This window comes from Protopterus annectens, chromosome 4.part0 (genome assembly GCF_019279795.1).
Source record: "Protopterus annectens isolate FY-2018-M chromosome 4.part0, PAN1.0, whole genome shotgun sequence".
In the NCBI taxonomy this organism is placed as follows: Eukaryota; Metazoa; Chordata; order Ceratodontiformes; family Protopteridae; genus Protopterus; species Protopterus annectens.
Window position 1 is genome coordinate 1,665,693,355 of NC_056733.1, and position 18,727 is coordinate 1,665,712,081.

The 18,727-nt window shown below is 40.8% G+C and overlaps 1 protein-coding gene across 4 annotated transcripts in view; it reads right to left on the reverse strand.

Annotated features, from left to right (window-relative positions):
• The window catches only part of PCDH1 (protocadherin 1), a 1,308,367-nt gene that overhangs the window by 1,196,183 nt on the left and 93,457 nt on the right, over positions 1–18,727 (reverse strand). For all 4 annotated transcript variants that reach the window (XM_044069421.1, XM_044069422.1, XM_044069420.1 and 1 more), the window contains exon 3: positions 15,733–17,910. In XM_044069421.1, the coding sequence (XP_043925356.1) occupies positions 15,733–17,910 (2,178 nt within the window). The remainder of the gene's footprint in view (positions 1–15,732; positions 17,911–18,727) is intronic.

The window sequence follows — 18,727 nt, forward strand, 5'->3', positions numbered from 1 at the left end:
CCATGTGCCCTGAATACATCTTCCTGCCATATGGGCCCCCCAGGCATAATCTGATGCATCTGTTGTTAATGTCTGCCTGGCTGTGGGTAAAGTGAAAGACTGTCCCTTGTTGTGGTGACAGGCCTTTGCACACCATCAAAACTCCTGTTGCAGGCAGGGAATGAGGGTAATTATTTTTTCCAGGCTGTGGCAATGTTGAGTCCAAACACTCTTTAGATACCATTGTAGTTTCCTCATATGCAGTCTTGTATATGGAATTAGCAGAATGCAGGATGCCATGAAGCCCAAAGCCTGCAGAATTTTTCTTGCAGATAACTGGGTCTTTGTTGCCAGATAAGCCATCTAGGCAGTTGTCTTTAAGCTTGCACCCAGGGATATTATCTCTTGTGAGGGTACTAGTTTTGATTTCTTTTCATTTACTGTGTACCCTAGGCATGTTGGTAATCTTTTTACAAATGCCAGATGGTAGAATGTCCTTGTTCTCTGCTTGAATAAGGCAGTCGTCCAAGTAAGGCTATATTTGTATTCCTCTTTGTCTGCAAAATGCAACTACTGGTGCCAAGCATTTTGTGAAGCCTCTGGGTGAAGTAGATAAGCCAAAGGGCAGTGCAGAGAATTGGTAGTGCATTGAGCCAGCTATAAATCTGAGGTATCTTCTGCATGAATATCTGATTGGGACATGCAGGTATGCCTCTTTTAGGTCTAGAGTCACAAGCCATGCCTTCCTGCCCAGCATGGGCAGAAGCTGCTGCAGAGTTAACATTTTGAATTTTGGAATATCCAGAAATGTGTTTAGAATAGACAGGTCCAGTATTGGTCTCCAGGCATTGTCCTTTCTGGGCACCAAGAAAAGTCTCGAGTAAAATCCTAGTCCCTGCTCTTGCTGTGGTACTCGCTGAATGGCCCTCATGTCCATGAGGGATGAAACTTGTTTTTGTGCCTTTGCCCATTGATTGTGTGGCAGGTCTGGCATTCTGTTTGCCCTTGGCAGGGTGTGAAAAGGGAACCTGTAGCCTTGTGAACCCATTTGTCCTGGGTGATCATGTGCCAATTTTGTGAAAAAAGTGCTAGTTTTCCCCCTAAAGGGGCTGCCAGAAGATAACTGCTTGGTGCTGGCAGGGGGAAGTCACTGAGACTGTTTCCTGTATGGCTGTGATTTATCTTCTCTGCTTTTGGAGGTTGAAGCACCCCATTGTTTAGACCTGTGTGAGCCCTGGGGCTGGGATCTGCCTCTGGGGCATCTGTATCTGCTTCTTTGTGGCCTGTCTGACACTGGAAAGGACCAATTCTTTGCAGGCCAGTTCCTGCTAAATCTGGGAGGCTGTACCTGTAAGAAATCATTGACTGTTTGCATAGATTTAGCTTTGTCCTCCATTTTCTTCAACACCTCTTCTGCTTTAACGCCAAACAAGGTATCATGCTGTAATGGAGCATCTAATAATTTTGCTTTAACATGATCAGGCAGATTCTGTTTTTAACCAAGCATGCCTCCTAATGACAGAACCCGTGACAGTGGCCCTGCAGGAGGCCTCCAGAGAATCAAAACCACATTGCAAGGTATGCTTTACCACTTGCTCAGCTGCATGCAATAAATCCTGCATTTCTTTGGTTTCTGCACATTCATAATTTTCTGTTTAAGTAGTGACATAAGGTATTGCTGATATTTAAAGCATATGAAACTGACAATTTAAGGCCCTTACAGTCAAGGTAGCAGAAGTGTAAATCTTTTTCCCCCATCTGTCCAGGGCCCTTGAATCCCTATCAGAGGGGATAGGGTTTTTTGGAGTAGACGCCTTGACCCCTTTGGGACCCTGAGATATAGTTTCTGGGTCAGCAGCAGGGTTTTTGTAAAGAAATTTATGTGAATCAGGAACCCTGTAGTATCTGTCTGGCTTAACAGGAACTGGTGGTAAAGAGTCAGGAGTGAGACTGGACTCTATAAAAACATCTACAATGTCTAAAACAGGAGGAATAGCAAGGGGTCTGTGCTGAGGTAGTAAAAGAAAATCTCTGAGCCTTTTCTTAGATTCTGAGTAATCTTGGTTCTCCCAATGGAAATGCTCCCTCATAGTATGTAGGGTCTCCCCAAAAGAATAATCTACAGGAGGAGAGGCTGAAGGGATAGATTCTTCAGCATCAGAATCCTCATAGGGAGGAAGAGAGTATCCCTGTTCAGAAGAGGAATCAGAGGAAATGGAAACCTGAGCTGAAGATTCATATTCTGTCTCTTGCCTAGGTCTCATCAGGAGGGGGATTGGGAACCCCTGATCAAAGTAATTAGGTCTTCGGCCACTTTAAGCATCTGTTTTTTAGGCATGGAGGCCTGTCCAGTGGAATGTTGTACTTGTTTCTTTGTCTTTAGAGGTTCTTTAGTCTTTGCCTTTGAAGCTGAAGTCGGTTTCACATATAACTGTGTAGGCCTGAATACACCCTCAGAAGCCGATGCCTGCTCAGCGGCTCCAGACCCATCTGAGGGAATAGTTTCCAAGGGTCCAATACCTTGAGTTTCCAGCGGCTTAGTTGGCTCCACGTGGGAGTCAGAAGCGTCCTGTGGCTCTGAGGTAGCGGGCATCAGGGGCTGCGAAAGTGCCTCACTGAGAACCAGTGAACTGGTGACTGGCTTAGCGAAGCCTCGTCATCGGTTTTGGACCTCAGATGCCTGTCCTTTTCTTTGCGCTTTTTATAAATTCCGGTAGTCGGCTGTTCTGACGGCATTATATAATTAAATCTTCTGCCAAAATAATAAAATGCAAAGTCGTACCGATGCTTAATAGTGCATTGGTTAAATCTAGCACAAAACCGACAACTAGCAATGTCGTGGTCAGGGCCTAGGCAAGGAATAAAGTAAGAATGAAAATCCTTATGAGGTATTTGCTTCCCACAAGAAATACAATTATTAACTTTTTCTGACATCGGTCTGGAGCAAGAAAAAAGTTTCCCCAATGGGGTACTTAGCTTTAATGAAGACTTCGGATCTGAAATTCGAACTTGAAAATCTCAGGAGTTGGCCGAGCGGCACTTGCGAACTGCTTTTGCTTCGGGTACCGCGCGGCAAGAAAGACTGAAGAAAATGGCATCGGCTGCATCTTTTATACCCCTGGCGCACTGACGTCAGGGAGGAGGCAACAGCAACTGACACTGGACCAGGACTTTGGAATTCAGGCAGACTGCGTGTAGCCTGCCAGCAGGATAACACAATTGTAATGACTGCAACAGTGAAACACGATGAACATCTTCATGATTTTGAGGAAGGACACACACTAGAGAAATGATACCACTTACCCTTACTATAAAAGTAAGGAAGATCGTGGGGATAAGCAGAAGATGGTTACTGGAGCAAACATATTACCTCAACCTTCCACAGGACAGATAGAATGATGATGAAAAAAGGCTGTGAAATGTATGACAAACTCAAATACTTAACTGAATCAAGGTAGAGACAAATTAACATTCTTCTCAACTTTCATATTCTGCACTGCCTGCTGTTCTCACTTTCTGTGCCAATAATCAGCTTTAAGTTTCTTTCTAAGAGTAAAGTACATTTGGATTAGTGACAATTTTGCAACCATAAATCACTGTTATTATGTTTTTTTTTTAATTCTTGCAGTTATGAACAGTAGGTAAAGCTACAGACTGCTAACAAGCTACAATAGCCTATTGATTTTGGTTTGACTCCTTAATGATCCCCTACATACTTGCATCTAGATCTCCTGGTCACTTGTGAAGTGAAGTAGTGATACCTGGTGAGTCTTGCACAAGTAAGAAAAACGTAAGTGTACAAACTTAAGTGAACATTGACAGCAACAAAGGAAGACTATAGCTATGTACTTTCTTAGGCCAGCAACATCCCTATTGAGCGCTGCTGAAGACATTCCCAAAATGGGGTGCTGGTGGTGGCAGAAAGTCCCCAAATTAGGAGGCTCTGGTGCATCAAGAAATTAGTACAAGTGATATGTGTTAGACTTAAACTTACTATCAAACTAGAGCATATAAGGCATGTTAAGTGGTCATGTATGCGTCCCAGTTAATGAAGGGGTAATTAAAATCACCCATGAGTATGGCATCGGGCTGAAAGGCAAGTGATTCTAGTAAATTCAGGTAAGATGTATAGGCTTCTGTATGACTTTCCTGGTTCATGATATGGGACCTGTAGCTAGCAAGGATACGTTAATTATTTTTCTTATGGTTAGTTAGACATGGAGTAGCTCAAGCATGCCATATTGTGCGACCAGTCTTGAGGTGTATACTTATCCTTTATGTAGATGGAAATGCCTCCACCTTTTGCCCTTTCATGTGCAGTGGGTTATCAGAACATGTGAAAGACATTATAGCCATGCACTGCTGGAGTGCTTTCTGTCAGTAAGTGCACAGATGTCAGCATTCTCCAGGGTGAGGAGAGCTTCCCAGAAGTGTAGTTTCTTGTTAAGACTCTTAGCATTGAGCAATAACACCTTTAGCTTATCCTGAGTAGACTGTTATGTTGAAAAGTTTGTCTGTTTGGCAATGCCTAAAAAAGGCACAATAGGGGAGGACGATATTTTGACCAATATATGAAAATAGTGGAAACAGGTGAAGACCATCCCTGGCAAAGCAGCATGCCCTGTCAATTATGTTTTCCCATGCTGACAATTTGGAATGAGAACAGTAACTAAGTCAATTATTAAAATCAATTTACTGTTGGAATTGGCATCATCCTTGGAAACAGTAGAATGCTGCTCAATGCTATGCTCATACCTGCCTGTGACACATACTTTTGACAGCTCAATCATGCCTCTCTCCCTCTCTCTTCATATAGTTCAAGGAGCTACAAAGTCAGATCATTTACACCTACATGCACTATGATGAGTTATACTTGCATTATCTGGAAAATCCTGGCTCCTGACAGGCAACTAACCAACTATATAACTTTCTCCTTATCCAGCCTGGTGAGAGGTACAACAGCGTGTCTCACAATGGAGTTTCCTATGACCAAAATATTGGGTTGTGTGGTGTTGCGTCTTATGGGCTTGGTAGTTGAGACAATGATGTATGGTTTTATGGGTTGTGGGTGGAGTTGTCTTGTTTGTGTGCATGCAGAGTTTCTGAGGACTGCATCTGAGAGGCTTTTGAGGTGTGGGTAGGTTACACATGAGCACCTCTGCATATGTGGGTCTACGTGTCTGGTCCTTTTTAAGTGCAGTGAGTGTTGTATGTGTGTGTGTGTGTGTGTGTGTGTGTGTGTGTGTGTGTGTTGCTGAGAACCCGTTTGATGTTTTTTTGTGTCTGTATGCCAGTCTTTCCCCCAGTGGCATACCTTACACCTCCTTATTCCCCCTTCATCACTCATTTCCCAACTTCAATCAACTTCTGTTCCCTGACTCTCCATCTAAATATGCTATAACCCTGTTTTATTCCTCCCTCTTCATATTGCAATTCCTTATCAACTTGCATGTAATTTCACTAAACTTACTAAAATTCTCTAAGTATTTAATCATAGTCATATAAGTTATACCTATTCTTAACCAACGTTTTTACATTAAAAAATGATACCAATTTATAGTATAAACTGTAGATTTTTTGTTGCATTATTTTTGAAGATTGTAAAATTATTGTTCTTAAAATGTTTTTGTAATACTTTGGAGCTTTCTTTTCCCAGACCTCTTCTGAAAATGGGCAGCTACCCAGTCAATCTTTTCCCAGTGATCAAATGTCAGTAATTAAATAAAGTTGCACAATTACCAAAATGTGTTAGATCACAATCTAAGCTGGTGTCAAGGTCTGCAGGTACATACACATGAGCAACTGCCAGCCATAATCTGTCTACAGCTGCAGCTTATGACAAAATTAAATACACAAGGAGGAAATGGGCTGGACTCCTTATGGGAGGAAACCCTGTGACTGCCAATATAGTAACAAAGGCATTGTACAGAGGAATGGAGTTAAGATTCAGTTGATGCTTGCTGTCAAAGTCCAAGTGCTAGCTTACAAATCCCCAGTACAAAACAAACCATTTTCCAAACAGTAGTGCTTTACAGAATCACAGACTTCCTTGTAGTTTTCTTCAATTTAGTTGCAAAGTAGGTGTTGACTGAACTTCACATATAGCACTCTTGGAAGGAACAAGGCTGTCCACAGAGTCACTACAGTAATTCTCCCTCACTCAGAATGTTCAGAGTAAAAAATAGTGACTTGTATTGCACTCCTATGCCTTCAGTATAGACAAATGACAACATATCTGGTGAATACCCGAGAACCCACATTATGAAAGGATATGCATTCCTCAATCAAGTAAAAATACAGTTATTTGAAAGCAGTTATCCATGTGGATAGAATAATGGGATCACACCTGCAAAGTATAGCCATGCTTGGATGTCAATCATCCAGCAACCTGAAACAGTAAAACTATCTGATATTTTCAGATGGAGTACAAGATTCACATTCACACAGAGGCCATTAGAAAAACTATGCTGTAAAAAAGGAGAGCAAGTCAGGTTACCTCCACATTTTTCCCTCTTTTCTTTAACTGCACTTTAACTTCTGTCTTAACTAGGGGATGGAGGTCCAGAATCATCAAGAAAGAAAACAGCACTAGTTAATCAGTACATAAAATATCTCCAAAGTGCTAAATATAGTAATAAAGAAAGCTGGGAAGTTAAGTATATTTGACAACTCACCACTATGCAAATCCCCAATATAATTAAATACATATGTGGACGGCGCAGTGGTGCAGCAGTAGCGTTGTCATCTCACAGCAAGAGGTTCTCTGGTTTGATTCTTGGCTGGAGTGCCTTATGTGCGGAATCTGAATGTCCTCCCTGTGTTCGTGTGGGTTCCCTCTGGGTGCTCTGGTTTTCCCCCACATTACAAAGATATGCAGCTGGAGTGTTTTTTTCTTCCCTGGCCTTTGCTGAAAAAGTTAGCTTTGTTCCAAGTCGGATTTTCCCAGTAAACAAATGTTAAATAAATAGATATTCTTTCCAAGTATATTTGCCATTTTGGCTGAACAGATGTTTGTCAATATAATGCAGCTTGTAAGGTAAACCAAGTTACCAAGGCAGAGAGACAAAGAATACAGGTAGTAACTGGTTAGGAGCACCCATTTCAGGAATAATCCTATTTAGACATCTACAAATTGAGGCAAAGGAAACATTCTGTACACTGCATCTTCAGTATACACGATCTAGCAAGAGTGTATGTGTGTGTGGCAGAATACAAGCAAAACTTGGAAAATTTATGTGACACAAGGAAGGAAGGAAGGAAGGAAATGTCCAGCAAAGAGATCCTTGCCCAAGGAAACCAATCATCTGGAAAAGGATGGAAACTAATCCAAATGCCTGAGGTTACTGTCCTGGAGAAATATCTATAAAGGCATATTTACCTGGTGTCCAGAGATCAGACACCTAAATTCGAGTGCCAAAATGACCAAAATCTTAGCAGCACTAAAAAGTCTAATAGTGACATAAATACTTGACATTCTATGGAAAATAAACTAAAATGCTTGGAAACCAGAGTAGGTGCTAGACAGGAAAAGACAGTTATCCCTGCAAAGCCAGTGCCTGGTAACCAGCATTCAGCTGTGGTGTATGAACAGATCTCATCCGGAAATATGATCCCCTCTGTCTACCTGTATATCCCCACAGGTTGATGGGGTAAAGGATATCTGTACTACTTGTGGTCTCCCAGAATTTCTTCCCAAGTTACAAAGGGTCCGACAAACTAAAGAACTCCCCACAGATAAAACAAATCTCGGAAGACCTCCCCCCCACCGATAATCAACACTATTAATTTTCCCATGCTTCTAAATATACTAAGCAGTCTAGTTTTGTGTTAAAAACATTTACAAGAAATTATATCATCCTTGTTAAGTATGCAAAACAAAAAGTACAGTTGTGTAAAATCTTACCACAACAATAGATGTCATTTTCTTCACTACTACAGTATTCTTAACATGTGGGATTCCCAGCCTAGGATGGCCAGACTTCCAGCCAGTATACCAAAGCCTTTTACTACATAAAGGTACACTGTACATTGCACATATGCTCCTCGCATACATAAGGAATAAAAGCAACATCCAGATGTACCATCCTCAGAACTGAATGCCCCAGTAAAAATGCCAGTCCAAGGAAAAGAAAAAGTGGTTAACAGTACATCCAGGAGACAAAAATGGACCAGGGGATAGGAGGGAGGGACTGAATACTGCAACATTGAAGAGAAGGGCATCTATCTTTATGGTAAGATTTTACACACCTGTACTATGTCCTTCTGCTCTACTGTTGCAGTATTCTTAACATGAGGGACACAAGCACAGGAAGAAAGTTGGAGGAGGAAGGACCTGTAGAGCTCTCTAGAAAGCCATAAAGGATGGCCCTTGCAAAACCAGCTCTAGCTCTGGAGATTCCATCCAAATTGTAGTGTTTGGTAAAAGTATGCACGGATGTCTAGGTGGCTGCCTCAGGAATGGAGTTTGTGTCCAACCCCTTGAAAAAAGCACGAGAAGAAGCTACAGCCATAGTAGAGTGAGCTTTAACAGAGAGAAAGGAACAGTCTTACCACAAAAAACATAACAGAAAGAAATAGTTTTAGAAATCCAAGAAACAGTCTGCTTGGAATAGCCACTCGCAAAGACCTGGGATGAAAAGAAAAAAATCTGATCAGATTTCCTGATAACCTTAGTCTTATCCAAATAAAATCCGAGTTGTCTATGCATGTCCAAGATGTGATGTACAGTCTCACTAGCAGATTGTAGAAAGGGGAAAAAGTAGGTAAATGAACAGATTAAGTGACAACTCATTCACCATCTTGGGCATAAAAGAAGGATCACTACGCAAGGACACCCTGCCCTTATGAAAAAAAACAAAAAAGGAGACAAACTATAAGGGCTTGAAGCTCAGATACCAATCTGGCTGAAGTAAGGGCTAACAAAACAGTCTTCCAAAAGCAATGCTGCAAAGAAGTTGATGCCACAGGCTAAAATGTAGCCAGTGTCAGTTTCTCCAAAACAAAATTAAGATCAGAGGGAGGAGGAACAGGCTTCCTGGGAGGTCTAATGTGAAAGATGTCTTTCAGAAATTGTTTAGCCTCAAACCTAGAAACTAAAGGAGGAGATAAAGGCAGACAAGCAGAGACAGCTGATAAGTGTGACTTGACAGAGAAATAAGTCAACCAGCATTGAGCAATTCACACAAGTATGAAAGAACTACAGGAACATCCACAGAGAGTGGATCCAGGTTATGAAAAAAAACACCAGATGGAAGATATCTTCCATTTGGATGTATAGGCTTTCCTAGTATTGAATTTCCTGGCCTCCTGCAGAACTCTAAACAGGTCCTCAGAGAAAAGGTGTCTATGAGGAATCAAAATCCTATCACCCACAGACTCAGTTGAAGAGCAGACAGGTGGGGATGGATTAGAGATCATTTGTCTTATGTGAGTAGGTCCTCCCTGTGGAGGTAACGTGTGATGATCACCCTTGGCTAAATGCAGAAGCTGAGGGAACCAATGCTGTCCTGGCAAAAAGGAGTCACCAGCAAGATTTTGGATTTGTCCTGTTGAAATATGAACTTTCAATGAGAGGAAGGGGGAAATGCATATAGAAACATCCCCTTCCAAGAGAAAGAAAGGGAGTCCACCTTCCAAACTTGGGATTCTGGCACAAAATTGATGAAGTTGTCTGTTCACAGGGGAAGCAAAAATATCTGTTTGAGGAGTACCCCACTTGTGGACAATGTCCAGAAATATATCCCTGTGAAGCATCCATTTGTGGGACTGAGTCAAGGACCTGCAGAAGTCTGGAAAGTCAGAAATGGCTTGAGTAGCCTGAGACAGGGGAGCCAAAATATACAGGAGTTTGGTAATTAATAGCACAAATGGCAAGGGGTGGCAGAAATACAGACCTTCTTACCCAGTCTTTCCATTGTTCTGCTCTCCTTATCAGAGAAGAAGCTTAGTGGTGGCCAGTAATTTTAAAGGCTTATCTGAAGATACAGAGACCACCAAAGGTTTAGCAGATGGCCACTTGTAGAGAAATTTGAAATCAGGCACTTTGTAGAAGCAGTCAGGCTTCTTAGGGGCAGGGGGCTGAGAAGCTGAGCACAATGCATCAAGTAAAGCAGGTAAAACTAGGGACAGCAGATGGCGAAGGAAACTTCATTTGTAGGAGCTCATAATATCTCTTTTGCACATCAGAAATTTGTGTGAGAAATTCAAGTGGGACTGCTCCCATTTTAGCAACAGTATCCCCAAAAGTAATCTACTCAATAAGAGATCATGGACTAGTAGATTCCTCTTCAGGAGAAGCATACTCTAGAGTTGATGGAATTTGGGTGGAATAGGCCAAAGATTCCTCACCCCAGGAAACCTCTTCATCAGAAGAATCCTTCTTCCTTGCCCTCTTGTGAGGGGAAGATGTCCAAGGAGGCCTCAGAGCCATAAGGGCATTAAATAAGCCCTGGGTGAAATTCCACCACTCTCTTTGAGGGTCCCTAGAAGAAGCATGCTTTGTCTTTTGCTTTTTCTTTAATTGGATGTCTGCCTTATGAGAAGTGTAAGGGCCTGATGTCAGCCTACGCTCGATAACTGTTGTTGGAACTTCCTCCCTCACCAGAATTTGAGGAACCCCAGGCCCTTCAGTAATAATATGTCTGGATTCCCCCTGACCATGTGAAATGGACATCTCCAATGCCTCCAAGGACATGTCTGTTATCGAATCCATGGCTGCCTCTGATGTGGTCCCAGCCAACCTCTAAAGTGGTCTCAGCTGAAGAATCTGACCCCAGAACTGGGTGAACATCCAGGCTTTCATCAGCCTCAAAAGAGAGATGTCCAATGTAGGAGGCGCCATGCAAGAGTCCAAACATTTTTTTTGGCCTTTCTCTTCTGTGAAAACTCAACATCAGGGCTAGAAGTTCCCACCATAATATCTCTGATGCTGATTTTCCAAATAAATCATAAGAGAAGACAGATGACTACATAAAATCTTAGGCACAATGGCCTGACAAATACTGCAAGTTTTGTGATTGTGAGTAGTTACGCCCCAAGCAAAACAAGCAACAATTTGTCTCCCACACTGACACTTGCCTTTTCTGGATGAGAGAAAAGGCCCACAGCAAAAAGTAGCAGTAAATAAGAAAAAGAAAACCCCAATGGGGCACTTATCTGAATGGCTTGATACACCAGTAAACATGAGAGAGCAGACTGACCATCAAAATGGTGTTCAGACTGGCGGCAAAGTTCTGGGGATGGTATGTCAGGATGGCGCTTTTATGCCCTACGTACACGAGGAACATACCAGCAATGCACGGCATACCTTAGGTAGTAAATGGTTTCGGTATACTGGCCAGATGTTGGTCCAGCCTAGGCAGGGAATCCCATGTGTTAAGTATACTGCATATTAGAAAAGAAGGACATCACGGATGATCTTTTGGAGGAATCCGTTTTCTACAGGCTTAGTTGTTGAACTGTCCAGAGACAATATCAGGGAAAATCCTTCAAAAGACTATTGCTAGCCCAAAACACACAAAAACAGAAGTACAGGAATTCAGGAAATTAAAAATAAATAAATAAAATGACCTACCCAGACAGGGTAATTATCACTCTTGAAGCTTTGTTTGGAAATAACAAGTAGACCAGAATTTGATGAATGACCTTATCCTTCAGATGACATGTTAAACTAAGGTCCCATCTGTTTGAGTTAGTGGTAACTCAGGTGAATGTACAAGATGCCATGGCACTTATCAAAGAGTTAAGAAAGCTCCCCGATACCCTGTGTTAGTTATATATAAATACCACCTCAGGTCTCCCCTGAAAACAGGCCACTAACCTAGTGGGACTAACTCGGTCAACAAACGATAAATAAAAAATAAATAAAATTCATTCTTGCATTAAGAGGGGAGAAAAAAAACTGAAGATGGCACAGGTTACTAGTTTTTTGTGAACTTCCTTAGCATAGCATATGGTCCAGGAACTTCAACTGCTCTCAGGTTTGCTATAGGTGGATATCAGCCTTCCAGATAAAATGCCATTTTTGTTAATGACATACTGCAGCGATGACATCTATAATGAACAAAAGCATAGCTCTAACTTTTAGCAACAAGCTGAAATGTCGTCCTAAAAAAGTAAAAACTAGTAAGGAATATGTACAAATTCAAACAGTGACCAATGTTGTCACACCATTGCACACCATTTCATCTCGACACGGATTCCCCATTAAATTCCTTTTTAGCAGCTGGAAACTGTTAGTAAAGAAAAAAATACAAATTTGTCATAGATACTGCGGCATCTATACATAATGCAAAGACAACGGAATGACTGAATACAGTATTTGAAATGGACATCTCCAGTTTTTGACTGCTTATATAACTACATCCTGGAAACGAAGTACACAGGAGAACAAGAACAGGTTATATGTACTTAACTTGATAAAAATTAAAATACATAATTATGTGAAAGACTGTAAAATGTGTACCATAAGACAAATAAGATCTAATCTAATATCCAAAGACTCTGAAAAATTCTCAGGGATGAAGGAAATAAATGCCGGTCTGCCACCTCCAACTCTGAAAGAATTGGAGCTTCTTTCTAGTGTAAAGCAACCTGAGGGTTTCTATATTCTTAGGAAATGTACAAGCTATCATCCCATTGGTTTATCTGGTCTTAGGAAATACATACAAAACAGTGCTTGTACGTGTACTTCACAATAAGCTCCACAAACAGTCTGCAGTAAAATCAAGAAGCAGCAATTTATTAATAGACAAAGTTTAGCGCTTTTATCCCTCCTTCTGTGCTCTGGGACATCATCAGAACTACATCAACAGAACAGAAGGAGAGACGAAAGCACTAAACTTTGTCAATAAATTGCTGCTTCTTGATTTTACTACAGACTGTTTGAGAGTACTTTTTTGTATTTATTTGTGTTTCATTTGTGCTCATTTCCAAACGGTTTTGGTGGATTTCCTGGTCTTAGGAACTGTATCACCTATCATCCCATTGGTTTATCTGGTGTGGTGCATGTGTTCTACAGTATTGAGCATATAAATTTAGTACCCCTACATCAACCTTTTGGAAGACCATATTAATCTAGCACTATGCTTCACCAGAATCCTGTAGACTACACCTCAGATGTCATGATGCAGCTAAGACATCATCACTACTGCAACCCACCTAAAACTAGGATCCTATGCTGGAATAGCCATTAACCCCAGGTTTCTACATGCACACTCACTTCTTCATGAAAAGACACAAACAAATCTATAGATTTACAGCAGGCACAGTTTAACAGAATTGCTTTCCGTTCTTTGTAATAAAATTAATACTTTCTGTAAATGTTGCAAGAGTGTTTTCTTATGTTAGGCTACTGTGCCACCTAATTCTAAACTGATGCAAAAACTGATGTCAAGATATGGGGGAGGAGAGTATACCACCCAATTAACATTAGTCATACCAAGCTATTTCTACAGGTATCGCAGTGAATTGGATTACATGCAAAGACATTCAGTGTCAATGTCCAGGTTTAGACATCTTACCTATGCACGTTACCAGTATAAGAATGACTTCCACAAAGGGAGCCTTAACTCTACATATGAAGATAAAACCAAAGCAAGGACACTTGTACAATTACAGCTCATGTGTCTTGCGGCACCAGCCTAACACAAAAATGCACATACAAAAACACATATACACATCCATACCATATGAAAATGAAGTCAGTGTTTCAGAAATATCTTCATTCAATGAGTGGTGGAATGGGACAACAATGACAAATGAAAAATACAAAATAAACTTTATTGATATGGAGTGCATAACAAATATACAAGCTCTTCAATATATCTATCTATTTATATATAAATCTTTAGCAATCAAAACAATTATACAATGATCTGAGGAAAATATAGTCACATCAGTGTTTAAGGCCAGTGTTAACACATTGAGAAAGGCTTATAAAAAGGATTTTCATAAATTAAAACAAAAATAAAATTACAATCTTCAACACTATTCCAGCATGTAAGCTTGACTGAACCATAGTATACATCGCTTAGCTTCCTACATAACAGTAAATACAGTGTGTGCAGCAATCTAGTCCACTGCTGAATTTACAGCGTATGGAAGCATTAATACTGATTCGGTAAACATGGCCTACCAGAGGCCATATGTCAACTACAAGATGCAAACAGGCCATCAGCATGCCACTTCAACATGCTCCTGCTCAACAAAGATGAATCTTAACCTATGAAGTCTGCATTTTCTGCAGAAATGTTAATCAGAAGAATTATTGCTCCTGCACTGTATCATACAGATTAGCTACAAAAGGTATTTAAAACATGGCCGCAATGCTGTACTGTTTTACAACAAAATTAGAATCTTTAGAAATGCACGAAAGGGCAAAAATGGGGAATAAATAATTTGTCAAAGATTACAGTATCCCCCTTATGTAAGGAACATGGATATCAGAGTTTGTCAGTTAGCAAAGTAGGAGGGATGCAGTCACCCATATTTGGGGTGTGGAGTAGGCAAGTCCTCTTTGCAAAAACCCTTTAATGGCATTACAGCAAATTTTGGGATTTGTTGGATTTCTTTGGCAATCTCACTTCTGTTTTTCAGATGAAGGATATGCAATTATAGGTTGTGTTCTCCTGACAAAGACCCTACCATCAGATTTGTAGTTGCAATGCCAAATTATTCACTCAAAAAATTAAAAGATAACTTAAGTAGAAATACAAGCTCACCAGGTGCAGACCCACCAAACTAATAGAATTTCTTTACTAGGGCTATGTATGTCCTTTTATGATAACACCCGTGTCAGTCGAGATTGTAGGCATGTACTGTAAAAGTGGCCAACTACCACTGTCTTGCAACTGCATGTACAGACAGACACTTTGACAGAATATTTATTTAACATAAAAAGGGACTAGTCAAATTCCTTTTGGCAAATCTGTAGCCAACGTGCACAGAAATGGGAATTAGAATTAGTTTTAGTAAAGAAATTGCAGTGAAATTAAAAGACAAAAAATATAAATTGGTGAGTTATCAAGAACAACACTGGACCATCTCAATCTAGATTAGAGCCTCAAGTAAAATGGATATACAAGGTTCTCATTACATTCTATGCAACCTCTTCTACACCTCCATCCATAACGCATACATTTTCTTACATTCCTGCTGTAAGGAAATTGGAACTGCAGATTAGTGAACTGGTTTCAAAATAGTTTTGTAATCTAGTCCCACTCTACATGAAAAAAAGAATTGGGTGGGCAGTCTCCAGGCATGCTGGGAAAGTCCTTAGGCTTAATTAAAACAAAACCAAAATAAATTATGACAGTCTCTTGGAATGCTGGGATATCCTTAAGTGTTAATTAAACAAAACGAAAAATAAATTATGACAAAAAAAATACTGAATATTCACATTCATCATGCCTCCTTCCTTCACATGTGAAAAGTGACTCATTTTAAAAACATTACTTTACCTTAGAATTAACATGAGTAACCACCCCCCCCAAGACACTTTCAACAAGTGAATATAATCAAACATGATCCTTCACCACAAAAAACAAATATGCTGATTAAAAAAAAAAAAAACATAAAAATGAAAGTATAAACTTGAATGCAAAGTGTAAAAAATACAACTTAAAAAAATCTGTGAATTTGGTCTTCCACAATCTTTAGTGTGTAAAAGAAAATCAGCCTCCGTACAATTTACCACACATTGGTCCACAAAATATTTCTGTCCGCCCCAGTTGTGTTTAGAAAGAGATCGCCTACCTGCTTGTTGCAGTATTTCTGGGGGTTTGTCTTGTAGCTGTAATCCGAGTACTGATCTGATCCTGTAGAGTTGTTGTCTCCAGTTCCAACAAAAGTGTTTGCGGCTGGCAGGTCTTGCACCACCTGATGCTTCTTTGAAGCAGTGGGAGACTGCGGCTGGAGCTGAATGGATGGTAGTGGGGAATTTGAGCGGTAGTGTCTGCCCAGATCTGGGCTTCCTGGTGGGTAGTTCAATGGCAAATGGATTCTTGGGCTATCACCAACAGTGTCATTCATAAGATTAAATTTCAAGGCCTTCTGAAGGCCTGCCTCCTCATCCTCATCTGCTGGTTTGGGTGGTTTAGGGGACTTATTTTTCTTGTTTCGATTTTTGTGAATTTTATTATTTTGCTTGGGTGCATATAAATCCTTAGTTTCTTTTTTGCCTGCCTGGTACCCACTTTTGGCATCTTTTTGCTTACAATATCTCATGACCAGAACCACAATCACAATGACCAATATTACAACAATGATCCCTGCAATCACTCCAAAAAGGATATTACTCCTCTGCTTGCTTCGCTCGTAATCAGGATCACCTGCTATGTCTCTGTCCAATGGAGTGTCAAGACTATGTCCAACTAGTGCTTCTACTACACTGATGTTTGCCAGTGTTTCATTTACAAAGACGTGTACTAATGCAGTTGCATGTCGAGAAGGCTTTCCTTTATCATTTACTCTCACCACAAGTCGGTGTAGACCCAAGTGTTTCCGTAGAATCTCCTTCTCCAATGTAATATCACCACTAGAAGTGGAAATGTGGAAGAGCTCATATGGGTTACCACCAGTGATGCTGTAAGTCAGTTCTGAATTAAGACCAGAGTCAATGTCCTCTGCCTTAACTCTTTCCACAGGAGTCCCAATTTTATTTTGTGTGCTTATATGTCTGTAAGAAGAGTTTGAGGGTTGAGTAACATAAGGAGCATTATCATTCACATCCAACACATTGATGGTAACACCAACATATGCAGATCTGGGAGGAACCCCTCCATCTACAGCCTTTAAGCGGAAAGTGTAGGTGCTTTGTTGCTCTCGGTCAAAAGATATGCTTGACAGAATAGTGCCACTTCCATTCTGGATTACAAAGTCTCCATTGTCTGGCTCCACAAAAAGCCGTACGTGTGCATTCTCACCTGCATCATCATCAATAACCGTAACCATTCCAACTGGGCTCAGAGGAGGCATATTCTCCATAACTGAGAAATTATAACCACTCAGCATAAATTTGGGATCATTGTCATTTTTGTCCAAGACTCTAACTATTACAGTTGCAGTACCTTTAAGGCTCGGTGATCCCTTATCTGCTGCCAAAACCTGAAACTCATAACGCTCTCTTTGCTCTCTGTCCAAGATTGTCTTCACCTTTATTGTTCCTGAATTTGGATCAATCTCAAAATCATTCTCTGTTGAGGGATCCAAAACAATGGAATAAACTAGCTGAGCATTGCTTCCACTGTCTGCATCGGTTGCATCGACATCAAGCAAAATATCCCCAGGTTCATTATTTTCTGGGAATTGTACTTCCAAGACACTCTGAGCGAATATAGGAGCATTATCATTAACATCTACTACCTGGACTTTAAGAGAATTTGTACTAGAGAGGGGTGGGTTTCCAGAATCCACAGCTACAACCATAATAGTATACTCCTTGGACGTTTCGTAGTCTAAAGGACTTGTTGTCTGAAGGAAATACTTCTTGTTGCTTTCACTGGCAGGCTTGAGCTGAAAAGGAACATCACCAGCCACCACGCAGATGACAGCAGCATTCTCACCCTCATCTTTGTCAGATACTTGGACAAGGGCAACTGCAGTTTCAACAGGCACATCCTCTGTAATATTGGCAGTCCCTCCATGATGAGTAACCAGACCAATTCCTCGGATCTCAATGGTTGGAGCATTGTCATTTACATCTTTGACATTGATGGCAACTTGCGTCTTAGCTGATTTAGGATTATTGCCTTTATCTTTTGCAATAACTGTAAATCTGAAATGACCAATTTCCTCTCTGTCTACTGATCCCTGAACAGATATGAGGCCAGTATTTCTATCCAAATGGAAAAGACGCTTGACTGCGTCTGGAGGTTGATGAAATAAATACTCAATCTCTGCGTTGACACCCTGATCAGAGTCATTGGCTTTCACCTGAAACAAAGCAAAGAAACAACTTGTGAGAATCTGTTGATTTACTAACTTTACTTATACAGAACAGATCAGTTTCTCAACTGCCTGACGAATGTGTGCAAGATGCAGAATGCTTACATTTCAAAATATTCAATGACAGGTAAAGTATTATTGTGGGTCCAGAAAAAGAACCTTCTATGTAAACCATGCATATTTACTTCAGATAAAGGAATAAGGCCATAGTAGTAATGAGAGTACAGTTGTGTAAAATATTACCTTAAGAAAAGATGTCCTTCTCTTTACTGTTGTAGTATTCCATGCTCAAGGGATACCCTGCCAGGCATAGCCCAATGTCCGTCCAGTATTCCAAAGCCTTAGAATTTTAATGACATCCTACATCACATGTATGATCCCCGCTAACAGCACAGGGCATAAAGGTGAAGTATGAACTTGCCTACCTCAGAAATGAATAGCTCTAGGAAGACGAACGGTCTAAAGAGCAAAGATGGAGCATGTGCATCCGGGGGGGGTGGGTAAAGAAAAGGGGTAGGAGGGCAGGATCAAACACTGCTATAGTGAAGGGAAGGACATCTACTGTTATGGTAAGATGTTACACAGAGTTCTATGTCCTTCCATATCACTGTTGTAGTATTCCTTACTCAAGCGAGAGTACTAACGCTCAACAGGAAACATGGGAGGAGGAAGGCCCAGCAGAGCAGTCAAAGCCATGCAGGATAGCCCTGCCAAATCCAGCTCTAGCCCTGGAAACCACATCCAGTTTGTAATGTTTAGTAAAAGTACGCATAGAAGTCCAACTAACTGCCCCAAGACTGAAGTG